Consider the following 12,654-nt stretch of genomic DNA (forward strand, 5'->3'; position numbering starts at 1 on the left):
AAAAATGGTAAGAAAAAAAAAAACAAGATATAGCAGTTTTGCCATATGGTGCTACAAAACTAAGTTTTTGGAAGCAGAAAGGAGCCCATTTAGGATTCCAGATGCCTTTGAATGAAGAAGAAGAAACAAATGAAATTAATATATATATAAAACAATTTGGGATAAGTGAATGAAAATGGAAGCACCTGGAAAATTTATTTAGCACAATATTTCTGCATGTTATGAAGAAAGAATTGTTTTATAAACATCTTATCTCCTGGAAAAAGTAGCCATTAAATAAAAACCAATCTATTTTATCAAAGACTTGTTTCACGTATAAGACTTTAAAATCTTCCCCCGAAGGTAGGTGAATTTTCCTCTCGCTATTTACTGTGTTACAAAACATATGGTGTTTATATGGTGTTCCCCTATTGAATTCTCCCCCTCCTAGTCCCTTTGTAATTGGAAAACAATAACACAAATTTTTGGAAAAAAAACTACCAAGTGAAAAAAACTCATTCAAATACAAAGCTGATTCGTTAATGATAGATGTTATTTGTTTTCATCTGAACAGTAAAATTAATTACGAAATAAATTCTTGGGAATTTAGAAAAAGTGCTTGACAGATTTGTCTTCTTTTTCTTTCTTTGAACGACGGTTTAGTTAAATGGAGTTGAGTTGCAAGGGGATTCAGCTGAACGAGGGTTAAGTTAAATGGGTTAGGTTGCACGGGAGTTAAGTTGAACGAGGGTTCAGTTAAACGGGGTTGAGTTGCATGGGGATTCAGGTGAACGAGGGTTCAGTTAAATGAGGTTGAGTTGCCTGGGTTCAGTTACACAAAATTTTACAATAGATATTTCGGAATTTTTGGCGATGGTGGCGAAATTGAAGACTAATCCTTATTTATTATAAAAGCCAAAAAAAAACTTCTAAACAGCAATATTCAAGGATCAACTCAACATTGTTTAGAACTTGTATTAGATGAAATTATGTTAATTAGAGGCAGTTAGACGATAAAAATTAGGCTAATTGATTAGATGTTAAGTAAACGCTATTATACGAAAATACTGAGAATGCACATAGTAGACAAGTAGAATCATGCTTTTTTTCTTTCTTTAGACATTCATTTTTAACAGATATTATGCTTCGCCTTAAAAAAAAAACAAAAAAAAAAAAACAAAAAAAAAAAAACACAGAAATGTAAGGCCCAGGATGATTTATGTTCAAAACAAGGATCGGCTTCAGATGATTTTGGGAGTCTTGAAGGCAAGAAAGCGGAAGAGATGGATCGATTCTATATAGAAACTTGCAAAGTTTCATGCTTTAATATTTTAATTATATATTTAATAATAATATATATTATATAAAATATATTATATATATATTAATATATATTAATAATATTTTAATAACAACTTTAAAAAATGAAATTAAAGACACCAATGGTCTAAGATCAAGTCAACATTAGCCAAACTCATATTAGATGGAAAGTCATTGAAAAATATTAAAAACAGATAAAGTATACGTAGTTTTAGTGAAAAAAATGGATATTTTCCCCCCTTCTTTAAATATTCATCTTTACCAATGAAACTAGTCCACGAAATGGTACTTAATTGTCATTTCATCAATAGAAGTAAAAAAAAAAATGAAATTTATACCAGTTATAGTATAAGGAACTTGTTGTCTAAACACTTATCTTTTATTAATCTTCAAGTGAAATGAAGAATTCTTAACATAACTTTACTCAACCGTCGGGACTTTCTCTAGACTGCTCAATATCAATGAAATAAGTATTCAAATAGATTGGATATAGAATTATTATATATTAAGTTATTATTGTTGAGAAAAAAAATTCTAGGCAAAATGTTATTAATATCATTGACATTAAAGCACGTTGTTCAATCTTCGCTTAGGATATCATTAGTAGAGTCAGTCACTCAGATCACTCAAGCACTAAAAATCACTGACCTTTTTAAGGGTTTTTTTTTTTTTACTATTCTTATACTGTGTATATAATTAATTAAATCAAGTAGTTTAAGGCACCAAGCCATGGCTAATTGTAGAAAAAGCCAAGACAGGTAGTCCGAGTGAGTGAAAGGCAAATCTGGGATAAGCTCTTTTTAGGATTGTATAAAATAATGTTATTTTACTTGTTGATGGATAAGTCTATCTATCATCCATCCAATCATACATCATTCCAAGGGCAGAACTAAGGTAGATTGTCATAGAACTAAGGGATGAAATATTGGATTGATTTTGGGTTGACGTGTGACGGAATGTCCACTGGCTTGTTCAGCTTGTTTAGAAGGCGGCATACTTTTTGTTTTTAAACAAATTCCCGTTGGATTGATCCTCTTAAAGATGAAAGCACCTCAAGCAAATTAGTTTCGATTAACTTACAAGTTTGAAATAACAATTCCGCACAAAAAAGGAAGAAAATGACACTATCCAAACCTGATTGATTTTAATTTTGAAATACTACGTTTTACTGCAAAATAGAAAAAATAAGGAAGGGAACACATAAATAAGAAAAGAAAAATAGCGGCATTTTTGATCACCAAAACTATCACCGTCAATAATTAACCATGGAGCCTTCCGACTGGTTAGCTGAAAATTACAAAATGATTCATAAATCAAGCGGCTGAATAAATACCCACTGGAGCAATTTAAGAACGTGTTTCATTTTACAAACCGTCTCATATAGTATAAGACGATAATTTCTTATTTACAACGTTCCTCACAAAATAATGTTACCTATTATTACTTATATTATGTAAAGCAAACAGAAAATTAAACATTACCTTGTATCATCACTTCTGTAGCATGCAAAAACAGGACTGAGTAAGCAGAATTACAAAAACTAGAAAATAAAGCGAAAAGAAAAATATAAAGACAAGAAAATTATTCACAAATTAATGAAAAAGACAATCGAAACACAGAATAAAACATACAACAGCTACATTGTGACTACATTAGACGCACAATAAAAATGAAAACAAGATACGTTTTGACAAATTGAAGAATAATAATGACTTTATGAGTGTTATCCAGGAAACACCACCTTATTTGTGTCAAAAGTTTTCCTTTCCCCTAATACATCTAGCCCTGGCAGAATAATGCTGATGCTATTCCTCAATAGCACGCTATCAATTTTTAAATGTGTACTAAAACGAAACTTTTAATAGAAGAACAGTGTGGTTTTAGAAAAGGTGGAGGATGTATCGACCGAATCTTCACTCTTAGGTTAATAATTGAGAAGTGTCTGAGTTGTCAAACACCTTTGGTCCTCAGTTTTATAGATTATTAGCAAGCGTTCAATTCTGTTGATAGAAGAGCTTTAGCAAAGGTTTTATCCTTGCATAGTATACCAGAAAAAAACATTAAAGTGATTAGTGCTATGTACGAGAATAACACTGCTGCAGTTAAGGTAGGAAATGAGGTAAGCAGCTGGTTTTGTATTGAATCAGGAGTTAAGCAGGGTCGTGTTCTATCCCCCTTTATATGGATTATTTTGATGGATTTTGTCTTAAGAAGCATAGGAAAGGCAATGGGACACCACGGAAGCAAATGGGGAGGAAAAACTCTTCAGGACTCAGAGTATGCTGATGATTTAAGCATCCTAGATGAAAGTGTCAGCAAAATGAATGAAGTTTTAGAGGTTTTGCGAGTTCAGGGTGCTAAAATAGGTTTGAAAATTAATGTTAAGAGGACTAAGTCACTAAGGCTAGGAACAAGTGAACATGAAAAGGTGACGCTAGGCAACGAAAAGATTGATCAGGTGGGCAGCTTCACTTACCTTGTTAGTATTATTAGTAAAGACGGTGGGAGCAGTGAAGACATTAAAAGTAGAATAGCCAAGGCTCAGGATGTTTTTTCACCATTAAAAAAAAAATTGGAAGAATAGGAAGATAAGTCTTCAAACTAAGATTAGAATATTAGAAGCTACAGTGATGACAGTGGTCAAATCAAGACTCCGAAAAGCGGATGAAGACTTGCGAGATAATTTCCAGAGAAATTGCCTTTATTTGTTCTGGGTACCCGGCTGACTGACCGTATTTCAAACAGTAGATTGTACGAAAAACGTGTTTCAATCCTGCTTTCTAGGGCTATAATGAAATAATTGCTGAGATGACTAGGGCCCGCTGTGCGAATGAAGGATGACAAATTGCCAAAGATTGTCCTTTTCGGCCAATCGTCTAGGGCTAAACGGAAAACAGGTCGTCCCCGTCTGTGGTAGAAGAACGTCATAAACAAAGATCTAAAAGAAATGGGAACTTCTTGGGAGGGTGTAAATAGGGAGGCTTTGAATATATTGGGATGGAGGAGGAGCGTGCGCAGCTGTGTTGGCCTCAGGCGGCTTGGCGCTGCGATGAGTTGTTAGTAGTAGTAGTACTAAAACGAAAAAATTGTGTCCAACGCGAAAAAATAATTTCAAAACAAGGAAGGTACCCTTTTGGCTAATGGTTTCGGACGCGGTTACATAACAACTGTTAACCTATAGAAAATAGCACAAATAAGTAAAGAAAGGCCTTTCAAAATGAGAATTAGAGAATGTGTAGTTCCAAAATTCAATTTTTTGTGTTTTTGATAACGCTCTGCCACACTGGGTCAATCGCAGCTTCTTTGTCATCGAGGCATACAGACAACACAAAGGTCCTTTTACATCTCAGGGGCAATCTTCAGAACTACTATTGTGGCTGGCATCAAACCAGGGAATAAATTTCATCCTATTTTTTATTGTGCCAATAAATATGTTTGGAAATTACTGAATATGTTTAATAGAAGATATTGCTTTAAGATATGGGAATTATCAGCAGAAGATGGACACTCAAATATGATGCGCTTAACATTTTCACCAGATTGATGGCCATGTCGGCGGATAGAATAGAGATATAGTCCCCAGCCCCCCCCCCAAAAAAAAAAATTTTTAAGAAAATAAGCAAGAATTTCAAAATATAAGAAAAGTGAGTGGCACAATAGTTTAATTTTTCAATATACACCTTTTTTCCACAATTAGATCCTTCATGATATATGTTTTATTTTAAACGACCTTCATATAGAATTATTTTCTGTTAAAAGAAAAAATTACATATGAGAGAGAAAGGGGGAAGACTGGGAGAATAAGAGAAGCAGAAAGAGAGAATGAAAGAAAACAGGAGGAAAAAATAGAGGCGGAGCAAAAAGATGAGGACGGGAGGGGAGAAAGAGAAAATGAGGGGAGAAGGAGAAGAAAAAATATATTGGTTATTGTGTGTAAATATTTCTTGGGATAATTTGAGTTTTTCTCAGTTAATTTGTATTGCCTTTACACAATTCTTATGAGCAAGATAAATATGACAGGTTGCTTTAGCAAATTTTTAACTTTACCTGATTATGTTATCAGGTAAAAAAAATGGCCCTAACTAAAACAAAAAACTAGGAAACTAAATTAGGTGGATACTTATCATATTCACTGGAATTGACTCAGTTAAAGATAGGAGCGGGACCTTGATTAGGACCTTGATAAGGAATGAGTTAGAGAGAGAAGGGCCATATATTATGAGAATGCGCTAAACCATGGCAAAGTTTAAGGAAATGATACAGAAAGGAATGAAAAAGTTTGTGACACTCTGGAAGTGCAGAAAGATTTATTTTACGATGCAGGATTGAGACAGTGCTAAAGGAATTGAAAAATAATAAGACCCCAGGTGTTGATAGTGTGGTAAATGAGATTTTTAAATATGGTGGTTGTGAAGTTAAAGATAAATTACCGAGGATTATGAACATTATTTTTGAAAAACAGGAACTTAGTGATTTTCCAAAAACTTCAAGTAAACCCCTTCACATTATGTGGAAAATTATCCACATAAAAGGCGACAAGAGTGAGTGTGGTAATCATAAGCATTGATTTCTTTAGGGAGCAAATACATTACTACGATGATAATTTTTACACTTAGAGATATTGTGGATAAAGTTTTAAGAGAAGGACAGTGTGGTTTTCGGAAGGGGAGAGGATGCGTCGAATAAATTTTCATTATCAGATTAATAATTGAGGAGTACCTGAGTCGCCAGACCCTTTTAGCCCTCAGTTTTATAGATTATGAACAAGCGTTTGATTCAGCCGATAGAAGAGCTACAGCATAGGTCCTATCCTTGTATGGTATACTATATAAATACGTCAAAGTGATTAGTGTCATGTGCGTGAATAACATTCCTTTTGTTAAGGTAGGAAATGAGGGTAGTACCTGGTTTCATCCAGGTACTAAGGTTTCACCCAATCAGAAGTTAAGCAAGGTTTATTTATATCCACATTTATACATATCATTTCGATGGACTTTGTCTTAATGAACACAGATAAGGCTATGGGAAAGCAAGAAATCAAGTGGGAAAGTAAAACTTTCCCAGATTTACATTATGCGGATGATTTGAGTGTCCTACATGAAAATGTTAGCAAAACGACTGATTTCGGAGGTTCTGAAAGTCCAGGTTGCATGAACAGGCTTGAAAATTAATGCTGAGAAGACAAAGCCGCTTATACCGGGAATAAATGAGGGTGGAGCACCTTATGAATAATCAATCTTTGGTTCCTAATTTACAACATTTTATAGTTTATTCTGACTTTGTCAAGCCTAGAGCTGCTGTACTCAGCTTCTCGATATAAGATGGATATAGACACATTTCTCTAAGCATTATTAATATTTTCGCTTCAAGAGGCATAAGAACCTACCTTCAGTAGGTTCCCAAGCCACTCAGGTAGAACTGGTAACCACCAGGCAGATGAATTGCAAAAAATGCTCTAAATATTGATCAGCCAAGTGGGGGCAACCCATCTCCATTAGAGACATTTATCGCTGGAGATTATCAGAGGCAATGTTAAATAAAGTTAAACCAAATTTTTCTCCCTTCCCTAATAAGCGCCTTTCTATATTTATCATAGAATTCATTCTGGCTCAAATGGGCTAAATTATCAGGCGTTTTCGTATCAGTTTCCTAATTTAAGTGGCCTTTTTAAAAAATCAATTTTTAAAAATTAATCGCCTTTTTAAAAAGGCTGAATAGTCTCGACTGAAAAGCCTACATTTGCTGAAAAAGGAGAAGGTGAAGAGGGGATTTTGGGTAAGGAGAAGATCAATCAAGTGGATAACTTCATTTACCTAGTTAGTATTATCAGCAAAGATGATGCATGCAGTGAAGATATTAGAAGTAGAATAGTCAAGGTCCAGGGTGTTTGTTTCCAATTGAAAAAAGTTTCGAAGAATAAACTGCAAAACAAGACTAGAATATTGGAAGCTACAGTGATGACAGTTAAGTACGGTTCTGAAGTGGGCCCTTCGAAAGGCAGATGACTTTTCAGAGGATTTCTCTACAGATTCTTCTGGGCACCCCTCTGAATGACCGTGTTTCAAACGGTAAGTTGTGCGAGAAAAGATGAGATGATTAGGACACATTCTGCGGATGAAGGACCCTAGATTGCCAAAGATCGTTCTTTTTGGACAAACATCTGGGGACCAACGAAAAGCAGGTCGTACCCAAATGGGTTGGGAAATGGTTGTCAGAAAGGATTTAAAGGAAACTAGGATTTCATGGGAAGGTGTAAAGAGGAAAGCTTTAAATAGGTGGGATGGAGGAGGAGCGTACGCAGATTTTTTGGCCTCAAGTGGCTTGGTGCTGTAATGAGTTGTAAGCGGTAATAGTTATTAAATTCACGACTGAAACCAAAACTCAGACCGCAGAAGTGCAATTCGACATTTATTACTTGTAGAAGTCGTTTAGAAAAAAAAAATCTATTTTTGTCCCAAATGAATTGATGCTACACTAGCTGATTAAACAGTACTGTTTTCCATAATCTTTCTCTGCTAAATGATTGGTGGTTTATTTTCACCAGTCTGTAAATTTGTGGAAAATGATAAAAAACCTCTAGTTTGTGGCACTATAATCATAAAGAAATCTGAAATTTGACAAGAGTTTGATAAATTGAGGAATAGTCTAGGAGTAAGAGTAAGATTAAAATAAAATTACAATATATAAACAAGTAAAACTTTTAATTTCTTTTCTGTTTAATTATGACTGGAGAGGCTGTATGATCTCTAGATCGTATTAAATAGTAGAAGTAATATAAAAAAATATATACATATCTTCCAATAATTTTTCAGGAGGGGGGGGGGGTTAAAAACTTTTTTTTTTGGAAAGCATCCAATTTTTCCAGAATGACAAAAATATGCATGATTTTTGTAATTTGTGTTTTTTTTTAAAGGAAGCAGGGAGTGGCTGAATCACCCTTAGCACTGTGGATATCCTTGAATATAATGGTCGAATATCCTCCAGGGCCGTTGACGGCTCATAAGAGCACAAAATCGGCGCTTCAGTTGCTGGTTCGTTTTTACAGGAACAGGTAGTTAGCCTGTCGTCAACCTTGTTCTGGCTGAAATCAAACCCCGTGCCCTGTTTTTCCTAGCTGAGCATCAATCCACCGTAGTACCACAAGGTTGTACCCTTGGACGAAGCTTATTCTAAAAAATGAGCACGAGTACATATATTACCTGCAAGTTCCTCTTAAAGGATGGCCGTCATTGTGCCTCGACGTCTTCTTTGAGCAGAATATAATGGTTCCGGATATAAAGAAAACAAAAGACATTGCATACAAGGCATGATACTGGAAAAAAAAAATTATGAATCAAAATGAATCAACGATTTGAACTTAAAGAAATATGATACAAAACTGCCATTTATAGACAGGGCTCTGGCTTCAGAATAGTTATTTCATCCTAAGTTTCAACAATACAGATGTTGCATAAATAACAGAAAAATATGAGCCGTTCAGACGCCAAACCGGTTAAGTCCACACAGCCAGAAACATAGTTTGATCTTTTTCTTATCTTTGTACAAAAAATAATTGTCATCTGTCATTCTCCACTGAATATAGAGAATGCCCATGATTGTGTTTTAGTGTGTATTTAGCACATTTTACAGTGTATTTAACAATATGGTTAGAATAAAGATACTCTTAAAAATGGAAAAAAAAGAAACTAGTACGAGAGCTCTCCTCTTTTCATATTTTCACAAAAACACATATGATAATTATTTTTTTTAAACAATTCATCACAACAATAGACGTCTGCCGTGTTAGTAAGAACGCGAAACTAACACATTGGTACGAAACTATGTAACTTTGTTGAATTTTTTTTTTTTTTTTTTATATTTTTTTACCTCAAGGAAAACCACTCCTTGGGCACCTTCGGACAGAAAGATTTCAACCGTATTTCCTAGGGTTTTCAGACACACCCTTCCGTAATTTTGAAATTGAGATTGTCTAAAGAATTGAGTGGTCCCTCGCAGATAAAAACAAAATACTTAAAAAAACAAAAATAATTATCTCCAGATACCCACTTAGAGCTGGATCAACTATGGCTAGGCTTACAAAATCATGCCACTGACCCCCGTTTGAAACCAAATAACCAGCGACACCACAATTCGAACCGCTGTCCTCACGGACGAAGAATTTCAAGTCTAGAGTGTCACAAAAAGCACGTAGATATTAACATTATATCTACGTGCTCAATTATATCTCCCTTTTTAATTATAAACAATAACAGTTTTTTGGTTATAAACAATATAATTATATACAATATAAACAATAACATTATAATTATAAACAATAACAGTTTTTTGAATAGAGTGGGGTGCATTATGCACAGCTGTGTTAACTACAGGTGGCTAGGTCCTGTAGAGAGTTGTTAGCAGTAGTAGTATTAGTTTTCTTTTTTTCACTTTAGGTTTGAAGCCCCTCCACGAACTTCCCATAAACTAAATTGATGGGCTCCCCCTCTCCTTTGGTGAAGACTTAATTGGGGTATACGGGTCTCAAGTTGCTTTCCTCAGGCAATCAATCATGAGAGTCCCAAGGACAACGAAATGAAACAATTTTTTGGCCTGAACTCTTTCTAAGGTGCATTCATACCTGAAAATCGCAGTTCTTTAAAGATCTATCTTTTAATTGCTTCAAAAGTATGGGTTTTTTTGGGTCGTGCCATATTTTCGTCAGTGTTGCCACACTGAATCGTGAAAATAAACAACCAAAAATAAATAGTTAATTTTGAAAACACTTTTCGACCGTACGAATTCTATTTTTTTTAGTTTGGCTCCAATAACTACATAAATGCATGTTGAGGTCTTTTTCATTTAAAATTGAATACCCGATATATGGACAAACACACGGTTAGGTAAGCTTAAACTTAACAGATTTAAAATTTAGATTTACTGTCGCTGTCCTTGGTACGTCAATGCTCAACTTCTTAATTTATATTTTTCTTTCTTTCTTTTAAAGAGGAAACCCCTCTAAAGGGAGGGGAAACTTAAAACCGTTTCAAGTGGAAAAGAAGCTAGTTACCAAGACCACCATGTTATCGTTATTATTGGAGCCCCAAATTCTATTCCATTCATTTATTCAGTATATTATTTATTAATTTGAGTAAAAAACAACCTACCTTGTAGTGAAAAAGAGCAACACCGGCTATCAAAGAATAATAATCTGTTGAAAGAAGGGACAGATTGAACGCAGTTGAACCAAGAGAAGTAAGTACTAACGGAACTGTGGCGTAGAATGCATATAAGGCAGCTGAATAGGCCACCACCAGCCCAATCTCTTCCCAATGATGCCAGTTCATGCTAGATACCTGAGGGTGCTCAGTCAAGGCCCTAGATCAAAAGCTTTCATTAGACATAGCTTTAACTGAAATTATTAGAAAAGCGGCTTATTAGAAGAATAATAGAAATAATGTCTATAACATTTATTAGAAATAGCACTAGCAGCTTAATTAGCCAGAATTTTATTGGAAATAGTTTCTTACTAGAAAGAATATTTATAGCATTTATTAGAAATAGTTCAATTAGCTTTATTAGACAGAATTTTACTAGAAAATATTAGAAACTTTTTCATTAGAAATAATATTAAAACAACGGTACAAGGAACATTTATAACGTTTACTACAAATAGTTCTAATAGTTTTATTAGACAGAACGAAAGACAATTGTCATGTAACTTTCTAACCATTTACATTGTACTAACTATCTTCGACTTCTAAATACAGAATACACGAATAATATAGAATAAAATATTTTTATTTTATAAAATAAAATATTTTAGTTTTAAAATATAAAACTAAAATATAAAAAAACTATGAGACGAATAAAGTTTACTCTTAGCAGAAAAGTCAAAACTTTTTACAAGTATCACATTTCCTCAGTTTATTTTTTTTATAAAAGGGGGTTGGACTTCCCTCCCAACCAAAAAAGGCTTTGTAATACAAAAAGTTTGCAGCAGAAAAGATGGTATAGCCGGTTGTCAAGAGCCGATTGCGAATCGGTTTTCCACGATTCACCCTTGAAACTTCAGGATGCTAGACTATTATCCTAGGAATAGTATCTGCAAATGGGGAAAAAAATGCGAAGGAAATGGGTAAAGGAAAACGAAGAAAAATACGAAAAAGAAAAAAAAATTATGCTATCAGACAAAATTATGCTTTTCAGACAAACTGCAACACAAATATAATTTAAATTAGCGACAAAGCTCAGGCCATCAGCAACTTACTAATTAATTACCATTCAAACTCTAATCCATATTTTTTTTACCTTTTAGGGGTAAGGGAATAACTCCCCAAAAATAAAACACATGATATCTACATTGTAGAGGACACTACGAAATACAAATATAGAAATTTTCGACAGATTCTAATGCTGATTATTTTCTCATTGTGTTCAAGTCCAAAATTTTACGAACGCATTCATTTTTACGATTTTCTATTTCGCACACATAGAAAGAACTTTTAATCTGATCATTTTTTGTTTCTTGGGTAGGAGGAGGGAGGGAAGAGAAGGTGGATTACATCCTTCAAAAATTACAACACATATTACACGCAATATTCAGTGTAAACTACAAAACTCCCTATTTTTTCTTTACTTTATAAAATCGATTATTCTGTCACTGATTTCAACCTCAAAATTTTACGGACATTTCCACTTTTAAGATGTTTAGCATGTATTTCTTGTGACTTTTTCTATGGAGAGGGGGAGGGGAATCCCTTCATAATTTAGACAACTGTAAGACCTGACACTCTAAGTAAATTACAAAACTTCCTAAAAGTTATTGGAATTACTTTTATAGTAATATATATATATATATAATATATATATATATATATATATATATATATATATATATATATATATATATATATATATATATATATATATATATATATATATATATATATATATATATATATATATATATATATATATATATATATATATATATATATATATATATATATATATTTGTATGGATTATTTTGATGAACTTTGTTTTAAGGAGCACAGGAAAAGCAATGGGAGACCACGGAATCAAATGGGGAGGAAAAAGTCTCCTGGACTTGGATTATGCTGATCATTTAAGCATCCTAGATGAAAGTGTGAGCAAAATGAATAAAGTCTTAGAGGTTTTGTGAGTTCAGGGTGCTAGAATTGGTTTGAAAATTAATGTTAGGAACACTAACTCACTAAGGCTAGGAATAAGTGAAGATCAAAAGGTGAGGTTGGGTAATGAAAAGATTGATCAAGAGGGCAGCTTCACTTACCTTGGCAGTATTATTAGTAAAGACGGTGGGAGCAGTGAAGATGTTAAAAGTAGAATAGCCAAGA

General features: G+C 33.7%; 1 protein-coding gene across 1 annotated transcript in view; it reads right to left on the reverse strand.

Moving 5' to 3' along the window:
• Window positions 1–12,654, reverse strand: part of LOC148955771 (queuine/queuosine transporter SLC35F2-like) — an 82,904-nt gene that overhangs the window by 35,417 nt on the left and 34,833 nt on the right. The window contains exons 6-8 of the mRNA XM_089108337.1: window positions 10,443–10,653; window positions 8,499–8,611; window positions 2,781–2,795 (exon numbers count right to left, since the gene is read on the reverse strand). Coding sequence (XP_088964463.1) covers window positions 2,781–2,795; window positions 8,499–8,611; window positions 10,443–10,653 — 339 coding nt within the window. The remainder of the gene's footprint in view (window positions 1–2,780; window positions 2,796–8,498; window positions 8,612–10,442; window positions 10,654–12,654) is intronic.

The sequence above is a fragment of the Artemia sp. Qi Xiang Cuo genome, chromosome 2, assembly GCF_049724085.1.
Source record: "Artemia sp. Qi Xiang Cuo chromosome 2, ASM4972408v1, whole genome shotgun sequence".
Classification (NCBI taxonomy): domain Eukaryota; kingdom Metazoa; phylum Arthropoda; class Branchiopoda; order Anostraca; family Artemiidae; genus Artemia; species Artemia sp. Qi Xiang Cuo.